The 14,823-nt window shown below is 37.3% G+C and overlaps 1 protein-coding gene and 1 long non-coding RNA gene across 2 annotated transcripts in view; one reads left to right on the top strand and one right to left on the bottom strand.

Annotated features, from left to right (window-relative positions):
- LOC125782463 (uncharacterized) lies at nt 1-3,775 on the bottom strand. Its single transcript, XR_007425146.1, has 3 exons — nt 3,714-3,775; nt 2,452-2,498; nt 1-586 (listed from the first exon to the last, which is right to left on the bottom strand). It is a non-coding gene; the product is annotated as an uncharacterized LOC125782463 (long non-coding RNA).
- Nucleotides 3,776-11,692: 7,917 nt separating this feature from the next.
- faxdc2 (fatty acid hydroxylase domain containing 2) overlaps nt 11,693-14,823 on the top strand; it is a 28,308-nt gene continuing 25,177 nt past the window's right edge. Inside the window, exon 1 of the mRNA XM_007232130.4 lies at nt 11,693-11,822. Coding sequence (XP_007232192.3) covers nt 11,700-11,822 — 123 coding nt within the window. The 5' untranslated portion in view covers nt 11,693-11,699. The remainder of the gene's footprint in view (nt 11,823-14,823) is intronic.

Raw genomic sequence — 14,823 nt, 5'->3', positions numbered from 1 at the left:
TGGTCTATAGAATTAATATTTAACTATGTTGCTAAATAAGGTACAATTGGTTGCCTGATTTTACTTTGTAACATACAATGTTAAAATAAGTAGTTTTGAGCTGTTATTATTTTGTTTCATTCGGGTTATAATTTTGGCCTAAAGATGAATAATATCTTCTGGATGTAATATAAAGAGTTTTTGCCAGTTATTCATTAATTAATTTACTCCTCTGCTAAAATACATTTAAATTGCACAGTTTAAAATACTTTTACAGTAATGAATCTGATTGCTTGACAACACTAATGTATGTATTTATAGTTGCTGTACTGTGTGTGCGAAAATGTCACAATATGTGGGTCTTTATTATTCTCTTCTTCTTTTTGTAATAAACCAAAATTTCCCAACTTCTGCTTTATGGTATCTATAGCAGACAGCAGTGGTCACTGTGTGTTTCTACTAAATTCCCCAACTGGGCTAAAAACACACACCAACCCGTACTGTACAATTATACCATACCAACAACAGTGCAGTGCAGATTAAAATTAATTTAACGAAACTTTACAGATGAGTAGAGGACTTCCTTCTCTTCATCTGGAGCGTCATTCTGAACCAGAAAAAAACAGAAGTATGGTCTTTATACAGGAGAACACAGAAACTGTAGTGCAGTAATAATATAACAATGTAATAATTAATTGTTTATTATTAAATAATTGTACACTAAATCCTATCACATTATGGATATCCATCAAAATGAATATTTGTGCAGTTAAAAAAAATCTAAACTGTGCTTAATTTTTTTTTTGTTATGAATATATACATTTCTGCTCAGTTTTGGCGCAACTCTAATGCAACTATGAATGTTAAAGACACTTTTATGTAATTAAAGTTTCATTTTCACATTAGTTGTTTGTTAAATACCTAATTTATGATACCATGAGTATCTGTAGTTTATTGTATTTATACTATTCAGGGTTATGATATTTATACACTTCTTATTTAGAAAAAATATATTTTAAACCACATGGAGAATATATACAGTGAAATAAAACTACTACACTTACAACTACTATTGTAACAGACATGGTCTTATACACCTTAAAAAAAAAAAAATCAGGATTCATTTTTTGTAGCATCCACTAGGGGGCAACAATAGTAATAGGTACATTTCCTGTAGAAAAGGAAGTAGAATAGTGCCTTCAGGTAGAGCAGTGGAGGAGCTTCTACAGGTGTTCCAGCATACATGTTTGTTTTCTGCTTGGGTGAGGAGTTTTTGAACCAGGTACCAACCTGGGGATCTATTTGAATCATGGGAAAATGGGTCTACCCAGGAATTACTGCAACAGAATCATAAACACGGATCTAAGGAACATCTTGCTTGGACTTGGACTTGTTTGGATTTTTTCCCCTTTTTTAAGGATTACCGGTAAAATTGATCAAATTTTTTGGGGGATTTTTTTCGGGACACTTGTTTTTTCATATTTTTTCTTCTTTTTTCTTTTTGGGTACTTTTGGCCTGAAACTGGACTATTTTTTTTAAGGACTATGTAATTATGGGGAATTTGGTCTACTGTTTTTTATAATCTATGTGTGATCTCTGTGGCAATTCACTATAAAAGTAGTATGTGGGGTTAATGGCATAGCCGTGGTAACGTGTAAGTGATTTGGCGTGTTAGCTATCAGTGTTAGGAAGCAGGAGACCTTCTTTATTCTATTTTCTATGGTGCCCCCCTTATGGGGAGGTCACACTATTACCTCTACTACAACTAGTCATTTATGCATATACTGTATATAACATTTGTACAGCTTTCCATATTCAAGGATATGCATGATGAATTGTATCATTATTTGTATTAACATTTATATTTATATATGAGTCTTTTTTACTATAGTAGTTTAAAATAAAATAACAGATTTGATCAAATTAACACATTTCAATAAACATACTTGTTTTGTACAGGTTATTCAGGTATTACTAGCTGATTTAAAAGCTTAATGCTACTACTACTACTACTACTACAACACCTACAACTACAACTTTAACTACTACTACAACTACTGGTAGTACTGCTAATAATGCTACTACTAAGCACTTCTACTGCTACCAGTTTTACTAGTACTATTACATCTACTAGAACTGTGTATTTGTATTACTGCTGTTACTACCACTACTGCTACTACCAAAAATAATGAATATTTTGCCTTCTGTTTGTATAGCACACGTTTTCATTTTAAGATCCGATTTTAAATCACAAACAATATATACAATAAAAAGATTTAACTTTATGATAAAATATCTCATAAACATTCTTTGAGATTAGAAACTTGATATTTAAATTGATATGAATTAAGTTTTTTATGCTTGAACGCTTTCGTGGAAATGCTTGGTGTGACGTGTTTTAGGTACTGGAATAACCCTGAACTGAAAGAGGAATAGAGAGCAATTTTTTGCCGAACTTTATGTTGACTCACAGAATTCTGGGGAAGCTCACAGACAGGTGATGCAACATCTGGAGTTTCTAAAAAAAAAAAGCAGCAATTTACAATTTAAATTCACACAGTCAAAATAATATTTTATTTCCAACAGTCCTAACTCCTTATGATCAAAAGTGTTCAGGCACAGTGCTCATACCTATTAAACCTTTAATATTGTCACCCTACAACCACAAAGTTATTTTTTTTTATTTAGATTTAAGTGATAGCCCAAAACAAAGTAGCACATAATTGTGAATTGGAATGACAATTACAACTTCAAGTCTTTAGGGGTATGTCTTTGCCAGATTTGCACATCTACATGTGTTCTACATTTGGCAAGTGATATTTTTCTCAGATTTTCCTAAATGTTAAATGCAAATGACAGTCAGTATAATTTCAAGTCGTGTTAAGTACGTTACGTTACGTTAAGTATAAATTCAGCGGTCTAAAGCGCCGCCACTATGAGCGGGAGGTCGCAGGTTTGAACCCTCACTCATGCAGCTTTGTCATCAAGCCCTCAGGCACTCAGAGGGATAAGTTGAATTTACTTTAAAAAATTCAATCACTACACACTGATGGTGAGTGTCAGAATCTGTTGAACACACCCAGTATGCAAATAGATTGTGACAGAAGTCAATGGAAAAGAGGCTGTTAATGACAACAGACTAAACTCAGATATTATAAGTTGGTTCAAATCAAAGATCTCAGTTTGAATGTATATATGCCCACAAATGTTCAAGTAGCTCAAAATAGTTGAGTATTGTTTAGAAATATCCAATTTTATGTAAAACAGACTTAAATCATTTGAGTTCAAACAACGTATGTGTTTACAGTGTACAGAGCCGTAAAACAGCAACATCCTCATCTCTTTTCATGCGTGTCAACATTCACAGGCCTCTTCTTTTTGTGCATAAGCACAAATACCCTCTGTTGCTGATTGGCGGGAGTAGTATTGTGTGGCTCAGTGGATCAGAGCCAGTTTGTTTGTTTCCCATTTACAAAAAAACAGGGCTGAGGCTTAACACTGGACTTACAATGGTGACAGTGCACAAACAGACCACAAACTAGTGAAACATGAGGAAACATTCACCAAATTTCACAAAAAAGTATATTAAACTGAAATTTTATACAGCATCTTTAATTCCCTTAATTTCAGAGGAAATACTGGATGTGCATGTGTCCACATACTTTTAAACAAGTAGTGTGCTTTGGGACATTAAATGAGACATTAAATGGCAGATGGTATAATAACGACTCACCTGGTCTTTGCCTGAACTTCACACCAGCATATATAACGTCAGGTGGGGACGACTCCATCCTCTCTGATTTGAAAAGAACAAAGTAGATTTCTGTTATATATAACATACTAGGATATTTGAGAAACAAATAGCCTTTTTTATTTTAACCCTTGTGTGGTGTTCATATTTTTGTTTTTCGTTTACTTTGTTGCTTGTATTTAATTCAGCAAAATTAATCAATTTTACATTAAAATGCTTTACACATGCTTGCTTCACCTAAATTGCAAGCAATAATAATAAACAATAATAAATAAACAGCTCACATGGTTAATATTTGCCCTTTACCTTTCTTATGTTACATTTCTTTCAAAAAGTGCTCCTCTTTTTTTAATTCGTTTTTTCAATAAAATGTAAAAGAAAATGAATTAAACTCAAGAAATGAGTAGAAAATTTGTTTAGTTTTAAATTTACAAATGAAGCAATGTTTATTAGCCCAAACATACTGTGTGTAATATGGGTGTACAGTGTGCGTTTATCGAAAATGTGTTTTGATATATGTTTTTTACAATAAATGAGCCAATGCCAATGAGTTTGAGTTAGAAAAAAATATTTTTTTAGTATCATTTGATGAAAAATGAAAACGGGTCCCACAGACCAGAACACCACACAAGGGTTAAGTTGTTTGTTACATTGTATACATTTTATCTGATTAGGTTTGGTTTCACATTGCAGTTTAGTGACTGAGCACACTAAAGAACTTTACTAGTCCATGTATTCTTCTTGACTTGACACTATTTGGTTTGTAGACGGGTGTGCATCAGATGATGATGTGTTGTCAGTTTGGTGAGTTGCTTTTTCAGGTATTGTAAAGAAATTCTGCCTCCCTTCCAGAATCGAACTCTCTCTGAGTACAGACATGTTCTGCAGAGGAATGACCACAACAGACCCCTCTCTGATTCATTTACTTATGTTTATAAATACAGGGTCTAATTTATTCCCATTTTATCCCCAATTTGGAAGGTCATTTACCCAAACCACTCACTAGCACTACTAATGTCAGGTCTGATGCTGATAGTGCTTCTGTCTCTCCCACACCCAGTGCTCCCTGCGATTTCCAGTCTCCGAACTACACTACCCAGAACACATCACACATTCACCTGATCTCAGTACACCCCCCAGAAGTCCGGAATACTAATTTTTCACAGTATAAATAGCCCTTTCTACCTGTGCTGAGTATTGATTGGTTTTCCACTTTACAACACGTTTCTATTTTTGCCAGTGTTTTCCTTTTGTGTATGACCCCTGGATTGTTTATTCTCGACTCTGATTTTTGCCTACGCTCTGATATTGGATTTTTGTGTATTACCAGGACTGTTTATACCGTTGCTGATTTTTGCCTGCTCTTCACTATTGCCTTGTCGTGTATAACCTCAGGACTGTCCCTCGTTTTTCGGTACGTGTTATCTCTCTGGCTGCTGTTCGCCCCTGTTGAACCTTTTCTGTATATTGACTACCCGTTGTTTCTGTGCTGTAAAAATAAATCCCAGTTTTCTGCATCTGCACATGTCTGAGTACTGTCTAGCCTTGACAAGTAATGCCCTCAGGAGGGTGAAAAATAGCAATCGCTTTCTCTGATACATGTGAAGCCAGCCAAATCCTCTTTTTTCACATTTTTGAACTTTTGTAGTATTACTGGGTAACCCAGCCACCTTGGGAGTGATGTGGGGAAAGAGCCCTATCTACTCATTCAGAGAGATCATGGTCAATTTTGCTCTCTCAGACTCCAGCTGCTGATGGCAAGCAGCATGACTCAGTCCTAAGCGGTTAGGTGTGAAAACAGCCTTCAGGAAACCAACCTTTAGAGCGTTTAAAGTGTCATTTATCTTTATCACAAAACATTTTGCTGATGATACAGTATAAGTTAATAAAGTTCATCACGCAAATCTCCCACATCCTCAGATTAAAACCAGCATCAATATTATGAGTTCAGCAGGAGTGGTACACTTAAGTAAAATCAGCAGATATAATAAAACATCATCGTCTTTTGTTATTGTATTGTATCTTTTACTTGAGATAAATATACTACAGTCACTTAGAACACTGAGCAAACTGGAAATATAAGAGAGGGCTAGAGCAATTAGTGTTTTTTAAAACATATAAACACCATACGTGAATCTCTACTGGATTGACAAATTAAAAAAATGTTCTTCTTACTGTTGATCCTTTTTCTCCAGCACACAGCTCCGATCAGGACTATCAGGATGAAGAAGAATACAGTGCAGATTCCAATTAAGATGGTCTGCTGGCTTATCACTGTAAGATCGAGAGTTCAGGAGGATTAAAAAACTATTTAACATATAACCCCAGAGAGATTACAGTAATAAATGAATCACACTACCCTGTGAGTCTGGTGCAGTCTGGGATACGTCAGGGCTTTCTGTTGTTTTGGACTCACCCGAGGGCTGACTGATGGTGAGAGTAAGTGGAATAAGAGCTTTTAGTGTGGAGCTGTTTAAAACAGCACATGCCCAGTTTATCTGGCCAGCTGTAACGTTCCTCAGCTGATGTGGGTTTGGAAAGTTCTCTTGGGTCTTCCTGTTGATCCAGTAGAGTTTTATGTTCTGTGTTTGATTAGAAACCTCACATTTTAAAGTGACGTCATCACCATTGTTTGGGTGCTGAGGATCAGCATGAACTGAGAAAGAGACACAGAAATGTAGTTTTAAAATGATGAGGTTTTCAGAGAAGCAGAACTGAAGTTTAAATTAAAATACAAAAAAAAAAACAGTACCTCTCACCACCATGACTTCAAAGACAGTCCTGGCAGGTGAACTGCCGGAAATGTTACATTTATATTTCCCCGAGTCGCTCCAGTCTACAGGTGTGATGGATGCAGAGAAGTCATTGTTCTTATTCTTGATTTGGAGTCGATTTCCAAAGTGAGTAGAGTCCAGTCCAAGGTTGATGAATTTATCAGTGGTGTTGGAGTTGTGGGGTCTCCAGCACCAGGTGGTATTAAATGATGAGTTCAAAATAGTTTTGCAGAAGAGGAAGAGTGAATCTCCCTCACTGGCTCGAAACAAAACCGACTCATCATTACGTGATGCTAAAATAACAAAAAAAAAATGTAATTGGATATTGTTCTTACTATTTCTTTCAGTCATAATATCTATATAATTTGTAGGTATTTAATAATTTACCAGATTTCAGTTGCAGGTATACTTTTTTATTGCCACAGATGTACTCGCCTTCATTCTGTTTCTGAAAGTTCTTTATAAGTAGATATTCTGTCCTGTTTATTTTCACTCTCACTGTGTTGTCGTGTCGAGGTCCTGTCCAGGGAGCCTCTCCAGATAGACAGCTGTAAGAAACATCATTCCCCTGGGCAATCTCATTTACGTTTCCTATAAAGAAAGATAAACAATATATTTAATCTCAATATTACTCTTATTAACTCATTCTATTCTATTAAATACAATAATCAACTCACCAATAGAGGCTGTAAATTCCCCCCAAAAAGCAATCAAACACACTAAGAGCCTCACAGACATCCTGAACCATAGAGATATAAGAATCTTTTTACAGTAAGAGGAACATCAGTCTTATATTTCCTGTAATGACTCCTTAAGTAGAGCTGTTCGTGGTCAGCATTAACATAGTGATAAAGAGAGCAGACTAGCTGCCAGTTGGTATGACACATTAGAAATTATTTATAAGCAATCTAAATTTATTCCCTGCTGGTGTTTCTGCATTTGTGGGTTTCACAATCCCAACCGTGGAGCTTTCAGTGGTTAAGTTTCTCACAGAAGTGTTCGACGGTGTGCTGAGGCATCAATATTTATATGTCTGTTTCTTCCTCATTGCCTTCAGACATTTAGTTTTTTAGAGGTTGAAAAATAAAATTAATTACAAGGGAAATATGCATTCAAACAATTACAGAGAAAACTGGGATAGTCAGATATAAACTGTAAACACCCCAACATTACTAGGGCTGACCAAATAGCGTTTATTGAGCTCCGGATAGTTGGCACTGATTGGTAGCGAATATTTGAATATTTGTTTTTAAAAAGACGGATTAAAAACAGATTTAAGTACGAAAAAACTCATAGCCCCCTTAATCCACAGCAAAATTTTCCATGAACCCCTGGCCCCGGAAAAAATTTCCCACCCTTTCCTCGGGCCCAGTAAATTGCTGTTTTTGTGTTTTCAAACTTAGGGGTATTCGCTTAATAACAAACAACAAAAAAGTTTGTTCAGAAAGTATTTTATATTTTTAAACATTGTTAATTATATTAGAGCAGAGGAAAGTAAATTATGTTCTGGTTTAATGATTGTGCAGTGCATAGCCGTATTACTGTTTTTTGTTTTTTGCACTTGGGTTATAAGCTCAATAAAAAATACTTTGTTTGTTTAGAAATTATTTTATATTCTTAGACCATGTTAAATTATATTAGATTAGAGAATATTTATTCAGACATCATTCTTGTAGGCTAGGTTTTTTGTAACTGATTTAGCCCCTAGTGTTGCCACATTACTATTTTACTATATAATAAAATATATATTAATATATATTTTAATATAACTATTAATATTTTATTATGTAAATCAGTTTCTGCAAGTTTTTATCATGTTGTTTTATTACACCGTCAATAAATAATACTTACGGCATTTAGATGGTTCCTCAAGCTTGATACTGATCCCAACCTCACCACATCCCAACATTACTGACCCCTATCTCACCACATCCCAACATTACTGACCCCTACCTCACCACATCCCAACATTACTGTCCCTGACCTCACCACACCCCAACATTACTGACCCCTATCTCACCACATCCCAACATTACTGACCCCTAACTCACCACATCCCAACATTACTGACCCCTACCTCACCACATCCCAACATTACTGACCCCTACCTCACCACACCCCAACACTACTGACCCCTATCTCACCACATCCCAACATTACTGACCCCTAACTCACCACATCCCAACATTACTGACCCCTACCTCACCACATCCCAACATTACTGTCCCTGACCTCACCACACCCCAACATTACTGACCCCTATCTCACCACATCCCAACATTACTGACCCCTACCTCACCACATCCCAACATTACTGACCCTGACCTCACCACACCCCAACATTACTGACCCCTATCTCACCACATCCCAACATTACTGACCCCTACCTCACCACATCCCAACATTACTGACCCCTACCTCACCACATCCCAACATTACTGACCCCTACCTCACCACACCCCAACATTACTGACCCCTATCTCACCACATCCCAACATTACTGACCCCTACCTCACCACATCCCAACATTACTGACCCCTACCTCACCACACCCCAACATTACTGACCCCGACCTCACCACACCCCAACATTACTGACCCCTACCTCACCACACTCCAACACTACTGACCCCCTATCTCACCACATCCCAACATTACTGACCCCTACCTCCCCGTACTCCTACATTACTGACCTCTACCTCCCCGTACCCCTACATTACTGACCCCAACCTCACCACACCTCAACATTACTGACCCCTAACTCACCACACTCCAACATTACTACTGACCCCAATCAAAAGACACTACAACATTACTAACCCCTATTTCACCACACCCCAGCATTATTAACCCTAACTAACTACACCCCAACATTATTAATCAAGTCCTCTCTATACCCATAAATTGTTAAATACTACCTAATCACACCCCAAAATTACTAGTGACCCCAACATTACTGACTTCTAACTCACCACACCCCAACATTACTGACCTCTAACTCACCACACCTCAATATTACTATTGACACCAATCTCACCACACTGTAACATTATTGACCTCTACCTCACCACACCCCAACATTATTGACCCCAACCTCACCACACCCCAATATTACGATTGACCCCAATCTCACCACACCCTAACATTATTGACCTCTACCTCACCACACCTCAACATTACTGACCCCTAACTCACCACACCTCAACATTACTGACCCCTAACTCACCACACCGCAACATTACTGACCCCTATCTCACCACACTGCAACATTACTACTGACCCCTATCTCACCACATCCCAACATTACTGACCCCTACCTCACCACATCCCAACATTTCTGACCCCTACCTCACCACATCCCAACATTACTGACCCCTATCTCACCACATCCCAACATTACTGACCCCTACCTCACCACATCCCAACATTACTGACCCCTATCTCACCACATCCCAACATTACTGACCCCTGTCTCACCACACCCCAACATTACTGACCCCTATCTCTCCACATCCCAACATTACTGACCCCGACCTCGCCATACCCCAACATTACTGACCCCTATCTCACCACATCCCAACATTACTGACCCCTACCTCACTACACTCCAACATTACTGACCCCTAACTCACCACATCCCAACATTACTGACCCAACCTCACCACACCCCAACATTACTGACCCCTATCTCACCACATCCCAACATTACTGACCCCTACCTCACTACACTCCAACATTACTGACCCCTAACTCACCACATCCCAACATTACTGACCCCGACCTCACCACACCCCAACATTACTGACCCCTACCTCACCACATCCCAACATTACTGACCCCTACCTCACTACACTCCAACATTACTGACCCCTAACTCACCACATCCCAACATTACTGACCCCTACCTCACTACACTCCAACATTACTGACCCCTTAACATTACTACTGATTAAACCACACTACCCAATTAAACCACACTACAACTTTACTAACCCCTATTTCACCACACCCCAACATTATTAACCCTAACTAACTACACCCCAACATTATTAATCAAGTCCTCTCTATACCCATGAATTATTAAATACTACCTAACCTCCCCAAAAATAACTAGTGACCCTAACATTACTGACTTCTAACTCACCACACCCCAACATTACTGACCTCTAACTCACCACACCTCAATATTACTATTGACACCAATCTCACCACACTCTAACATTATTGACCTCTACCTCACCACACCCCAACATTATTGACCCCAACCTCACCACACCCCAATATTACGATTGACCCCAATCTCACCACACCCTAACATTATTGACCTCTACCTCACCAAACTTCAACATTACTGACCCCTAACTCACCACACCCCAACATTACTGACCCCTAACTCACCACACTCCAACATTACTACTGACCCCAATAAAAAAACACACTAAACATTACTAACCCCTATTTCACCACACCCCAACATTATTAACCCCTATCTAACTACATCCCAACATTATTAATCAAGTCCTCTCTATACCCATAAATGATAAAATACTACCTAATCACACCCCAAAATTAGTGACCCCAATATTACTGACCCATAACTCACCACACCCCAACATAACTGACCCCAGCCTTAACTCACTCCAACTCAACGTTTATCATAATTGACCACAGTGACCACCTAAGAGAAGCATATGTGAAGCCTAAATAACTCTTAAACTTTTGCATTAAAAATAAATAAAAGTAAAATAACATATGAAATGTATGTAAAGTATTTTAGTCTTTACATTATTTTAAGTAGAAACAAAATTTGGAAAAATACTTATCTACTTCTCTTCATGTGTGCATTAAAACATTACCCAAAAGGTGACTTTAAAATATCGTAGATGCTTTTTTAGCTTCTAAAAACTGATTTTTATATTTTAAGGTGCCAAATCGCTGCTCACTGGCGCCATCTCTGGAGAAGCAGCGCCACTACTCTCTACTGTGGCAGTGACGCTGCACCGCCTGTGTGTGTCGCCAGTGATCAGATATATTATATTTTTATATTTGATATGATGTTATAATCGCTCTTTATCCCTGAAAACTGAAGAGCCACAGATTACAGCACTCCTCACCTGTGCACAGATAAACGTGATCAGGGGAAAGGGGAGGGGTGGAGCGTCTGGAGGTCAGCTGACCGGCGGACAGCCAGTCAGATGCGGCGCATGGCGCAGATAAACTCGGTAAACAAACAGCAGCAGAGACGCGGCAGCAGGAGAGCGGAGCAGCTAGACGGTTACCTAAAGCACGGAGAGGAGCGAGAACAGACCGGTCTACAGGTGAGTCTTCAGGTGTATAATGCTGCACGAGTCTTTATTCTGGAGGATCAGGTGTTTACAGACACAGGCCTGATTCACTCAGTCTGAACCGAATCATCACTGAATGCAGATTTACAACTAAACTGGATCTTCCCTTCAGTTCATCACAGTGCAGATCAGTGTTTATCATCTAGCCTCTGCTGCTTCTGCTTTATTATCTAAAATATCCACCACATATATGTATTATACATGCTGAAGTTTACTGCTATTCTGTGTTTATAAGTTATTATATAGCTAATCTATTGATATAAATCACTATATAGTTTACTACAGGGCAATACACCAGTATTAATCTACAGGGCAATACACAACTATAATAAATTACTGTATACATTTTAATACAGAACTCTACAGCTGTATTAATCTACAAGACACTACCCCAGAATAATAAATTACTATGTGGTTAACTACAGGACAATACACCAGTATTATAAATTACTATTTACTATTTAGTTTACTACAGGCAATACACCAGTGTTAATCTACAGGACGTTACACCAGTATAATACATTTCCATATAGTTTACTACGGAACACTACACCAGTATTAATCTACAGGACATTACACCAGTATAATACATTTCCATTTAGTTTACTACAGGACACTACACAAGTATTAATCTACAGGACACAACACCAGTATAATACATTTCCATATAGTTTACTACAGAACATTACACCAGTATTAATCTACAGGACACTATGCCAGTATAATAAATTACCATATAGTTTACTACAGGACACTACACAAGTATTCATCTACAGAACACTACACCAGTATTAATATACAAGACTATACACCAGTATAACAAATTACTATATAGTTTTCTACAGGATGCTAAACCAGTATTAATCAACAGGACAAAATACCAGTTTAATAAATTAATTTATAGTTTACTGCAAGACACTGTACCAGTATTAATCTACAAGACAATACATCAGTATTATAAATTACTATATTTTACTACAGGACAATACACCAGTGTTAATCTACAGGACAGTACATTGGTATTATAAATTACGATATAGTTTACTACAGGACACTACACCAGTAATAATCTACAGGACAATACACTGGTATTTTAGATTACTATATACATTTTACTATAGGACACCACAGCTGTATTAATCTACAGGACACTGCACCAGCATTATAGATTACTATATACATTTTACTACAGGTCACTACAGCGGTATAATAAATTACTATGTATAGTCCACTACATGACACTACGCTATCATTCTAAATTACCATATGTAGTTTAATACAGGATGCTAATACCAAAGTTTATAGTAATACTGGACACAGCACCGGTATTATTTTATAATACCAGTGTGACATCTTGTAGTAAACAACGATAAACACATAATGCAGTTTTTAAAGGAAAGTTTTTATTATAAGGGAGAAAACCTACATGGCCCTGTATGAAAAAGTTTTTGCTCGCTAAATTTTAATTAATAATTGGGTCAACCTTAACAGCAACAACTGCAATCAAGCAATTGCAGTAACTTGCAATGAGTCTTCACAGCGCTATGGGCAAATTTTGGTCCATTCTTCTTTACAGAACTGTTGCCACATTGAAGAGTTATCAAGCATTTTAAGATCAGCAACAGCATCTTAATCGGATTCAGGAAGAACTTTGACTAGGTCTCTCTAAAGCAGGGGTGTCCAAACTACGGCCCGCGGGCCATTTGCATCCCGTTTCCTTTTTTGGAGCGGCCCGCGAGGTATTTTAGAAATGGAATGAAAGTTGGCCTGCTGTTAAGCAGGATTTTATAATGTGAGATTCAAAGTTTGAACACTAGGAGTCAGAAACGGGCCAAAGAGTCTAAAAGCGGAGAGGGTGCGCATTTCTAGCGCAAAAAACGGACCAAAGAGTCTAAAAGCGGAGAGGGTGCGCATTTCTAGCACAAAAAAACGGACCAAACAGTCTAAAAGCGGAGAGGGTGCGCATTTCTAGCGCAGAAAACCGGGCCAAAGAGTTTAATATTAAGAGACATCATGAAATGAAACATCAATTTGAAAAATCTTAGTTTACACAACACTGTCAAAGATAAAGATAGTAAGTCAAGTAAAATGGCGTGTAAATGAAATAATCAGGAAAAAGTATTATTTAAAGTGGTAAAATTTGGCCTGTGACTGCAAATATATTTCTCCTTCTGGCCCCCAACAAAAGTTTGGACACCCCTGCTCTAAAGTCTTTGTTTTTCTTAAGCCATTTAAGGGTGGATTTGCTGGTGTGTTTTGGATCATTGTACTTTTGGTGTGTCAGGCAGGTCCTATTTAAGTGATGTCTTGATTGAGAACAGGTGTGGCAGTAATCAGGCCTTGTTGTAGCTAGAGAAACTGAATTCGGGTGTGATAAACCACAGTTATGTTTTAACTGGGAAGGCAAACACTTTTTCACACAGGGCAGTGTAGGGTTGGATTTTTTTTTTCTCTCTTAATAATAAGAACCTTATTTAAAAACTGCATTTTGTTTTTACTTGTGTTGTTTTTGACACAAGTGTGACTAACATGCAAAAAATAAAAAATAAAAAAATAAAAAATTCACACCACTGTTGTTTACTACAGGACGATTCGACAGTATTAATCTATAATATTGGTGTAGCATCCTGTAATAATCTACATATATATACTTACTTCAGGACAGTACACCAGTATAATAAATTACTGTATATAGTTTTCTACAGGACAATACACCAGTATTATATATTACTGGATATAGTTCATTACAGACACCACACTACACTAGTATTATAGATTATTACAGTTAACTACAGAATTTTACACTAGTATTATACATTATTGTATAGTTTACTACATGATCCTTTAACACATTAGAATTACTGTATATACAATAGAAAAGCATCATACCCTGTTGTTAATATAGATGTAGGTTATAAATACATATAATAAACTACTATTATTTTAGTTTTACTGTGGCCATGTTTTTGCAAAG

Source organism: Astyanax mexicanus, chromosome 17 (genome assembly GCF_023375975.1).
Source record: "Astyanax mexicanus isolate ESR-SI-001 chromosome 17, AstMex3_surface, whole genome shotgun sequence".
NCBI lineage: Eukaryota > Metazoa > Chordata > Actinopteri > Characiformes > Acestrorhamphidae > Astyanax > Astyanax mexicanus.
Note: the sequence above shows the minus strand (reverse complement) of the source record. Positions and strands in the feature narration are given on the sequence as shown.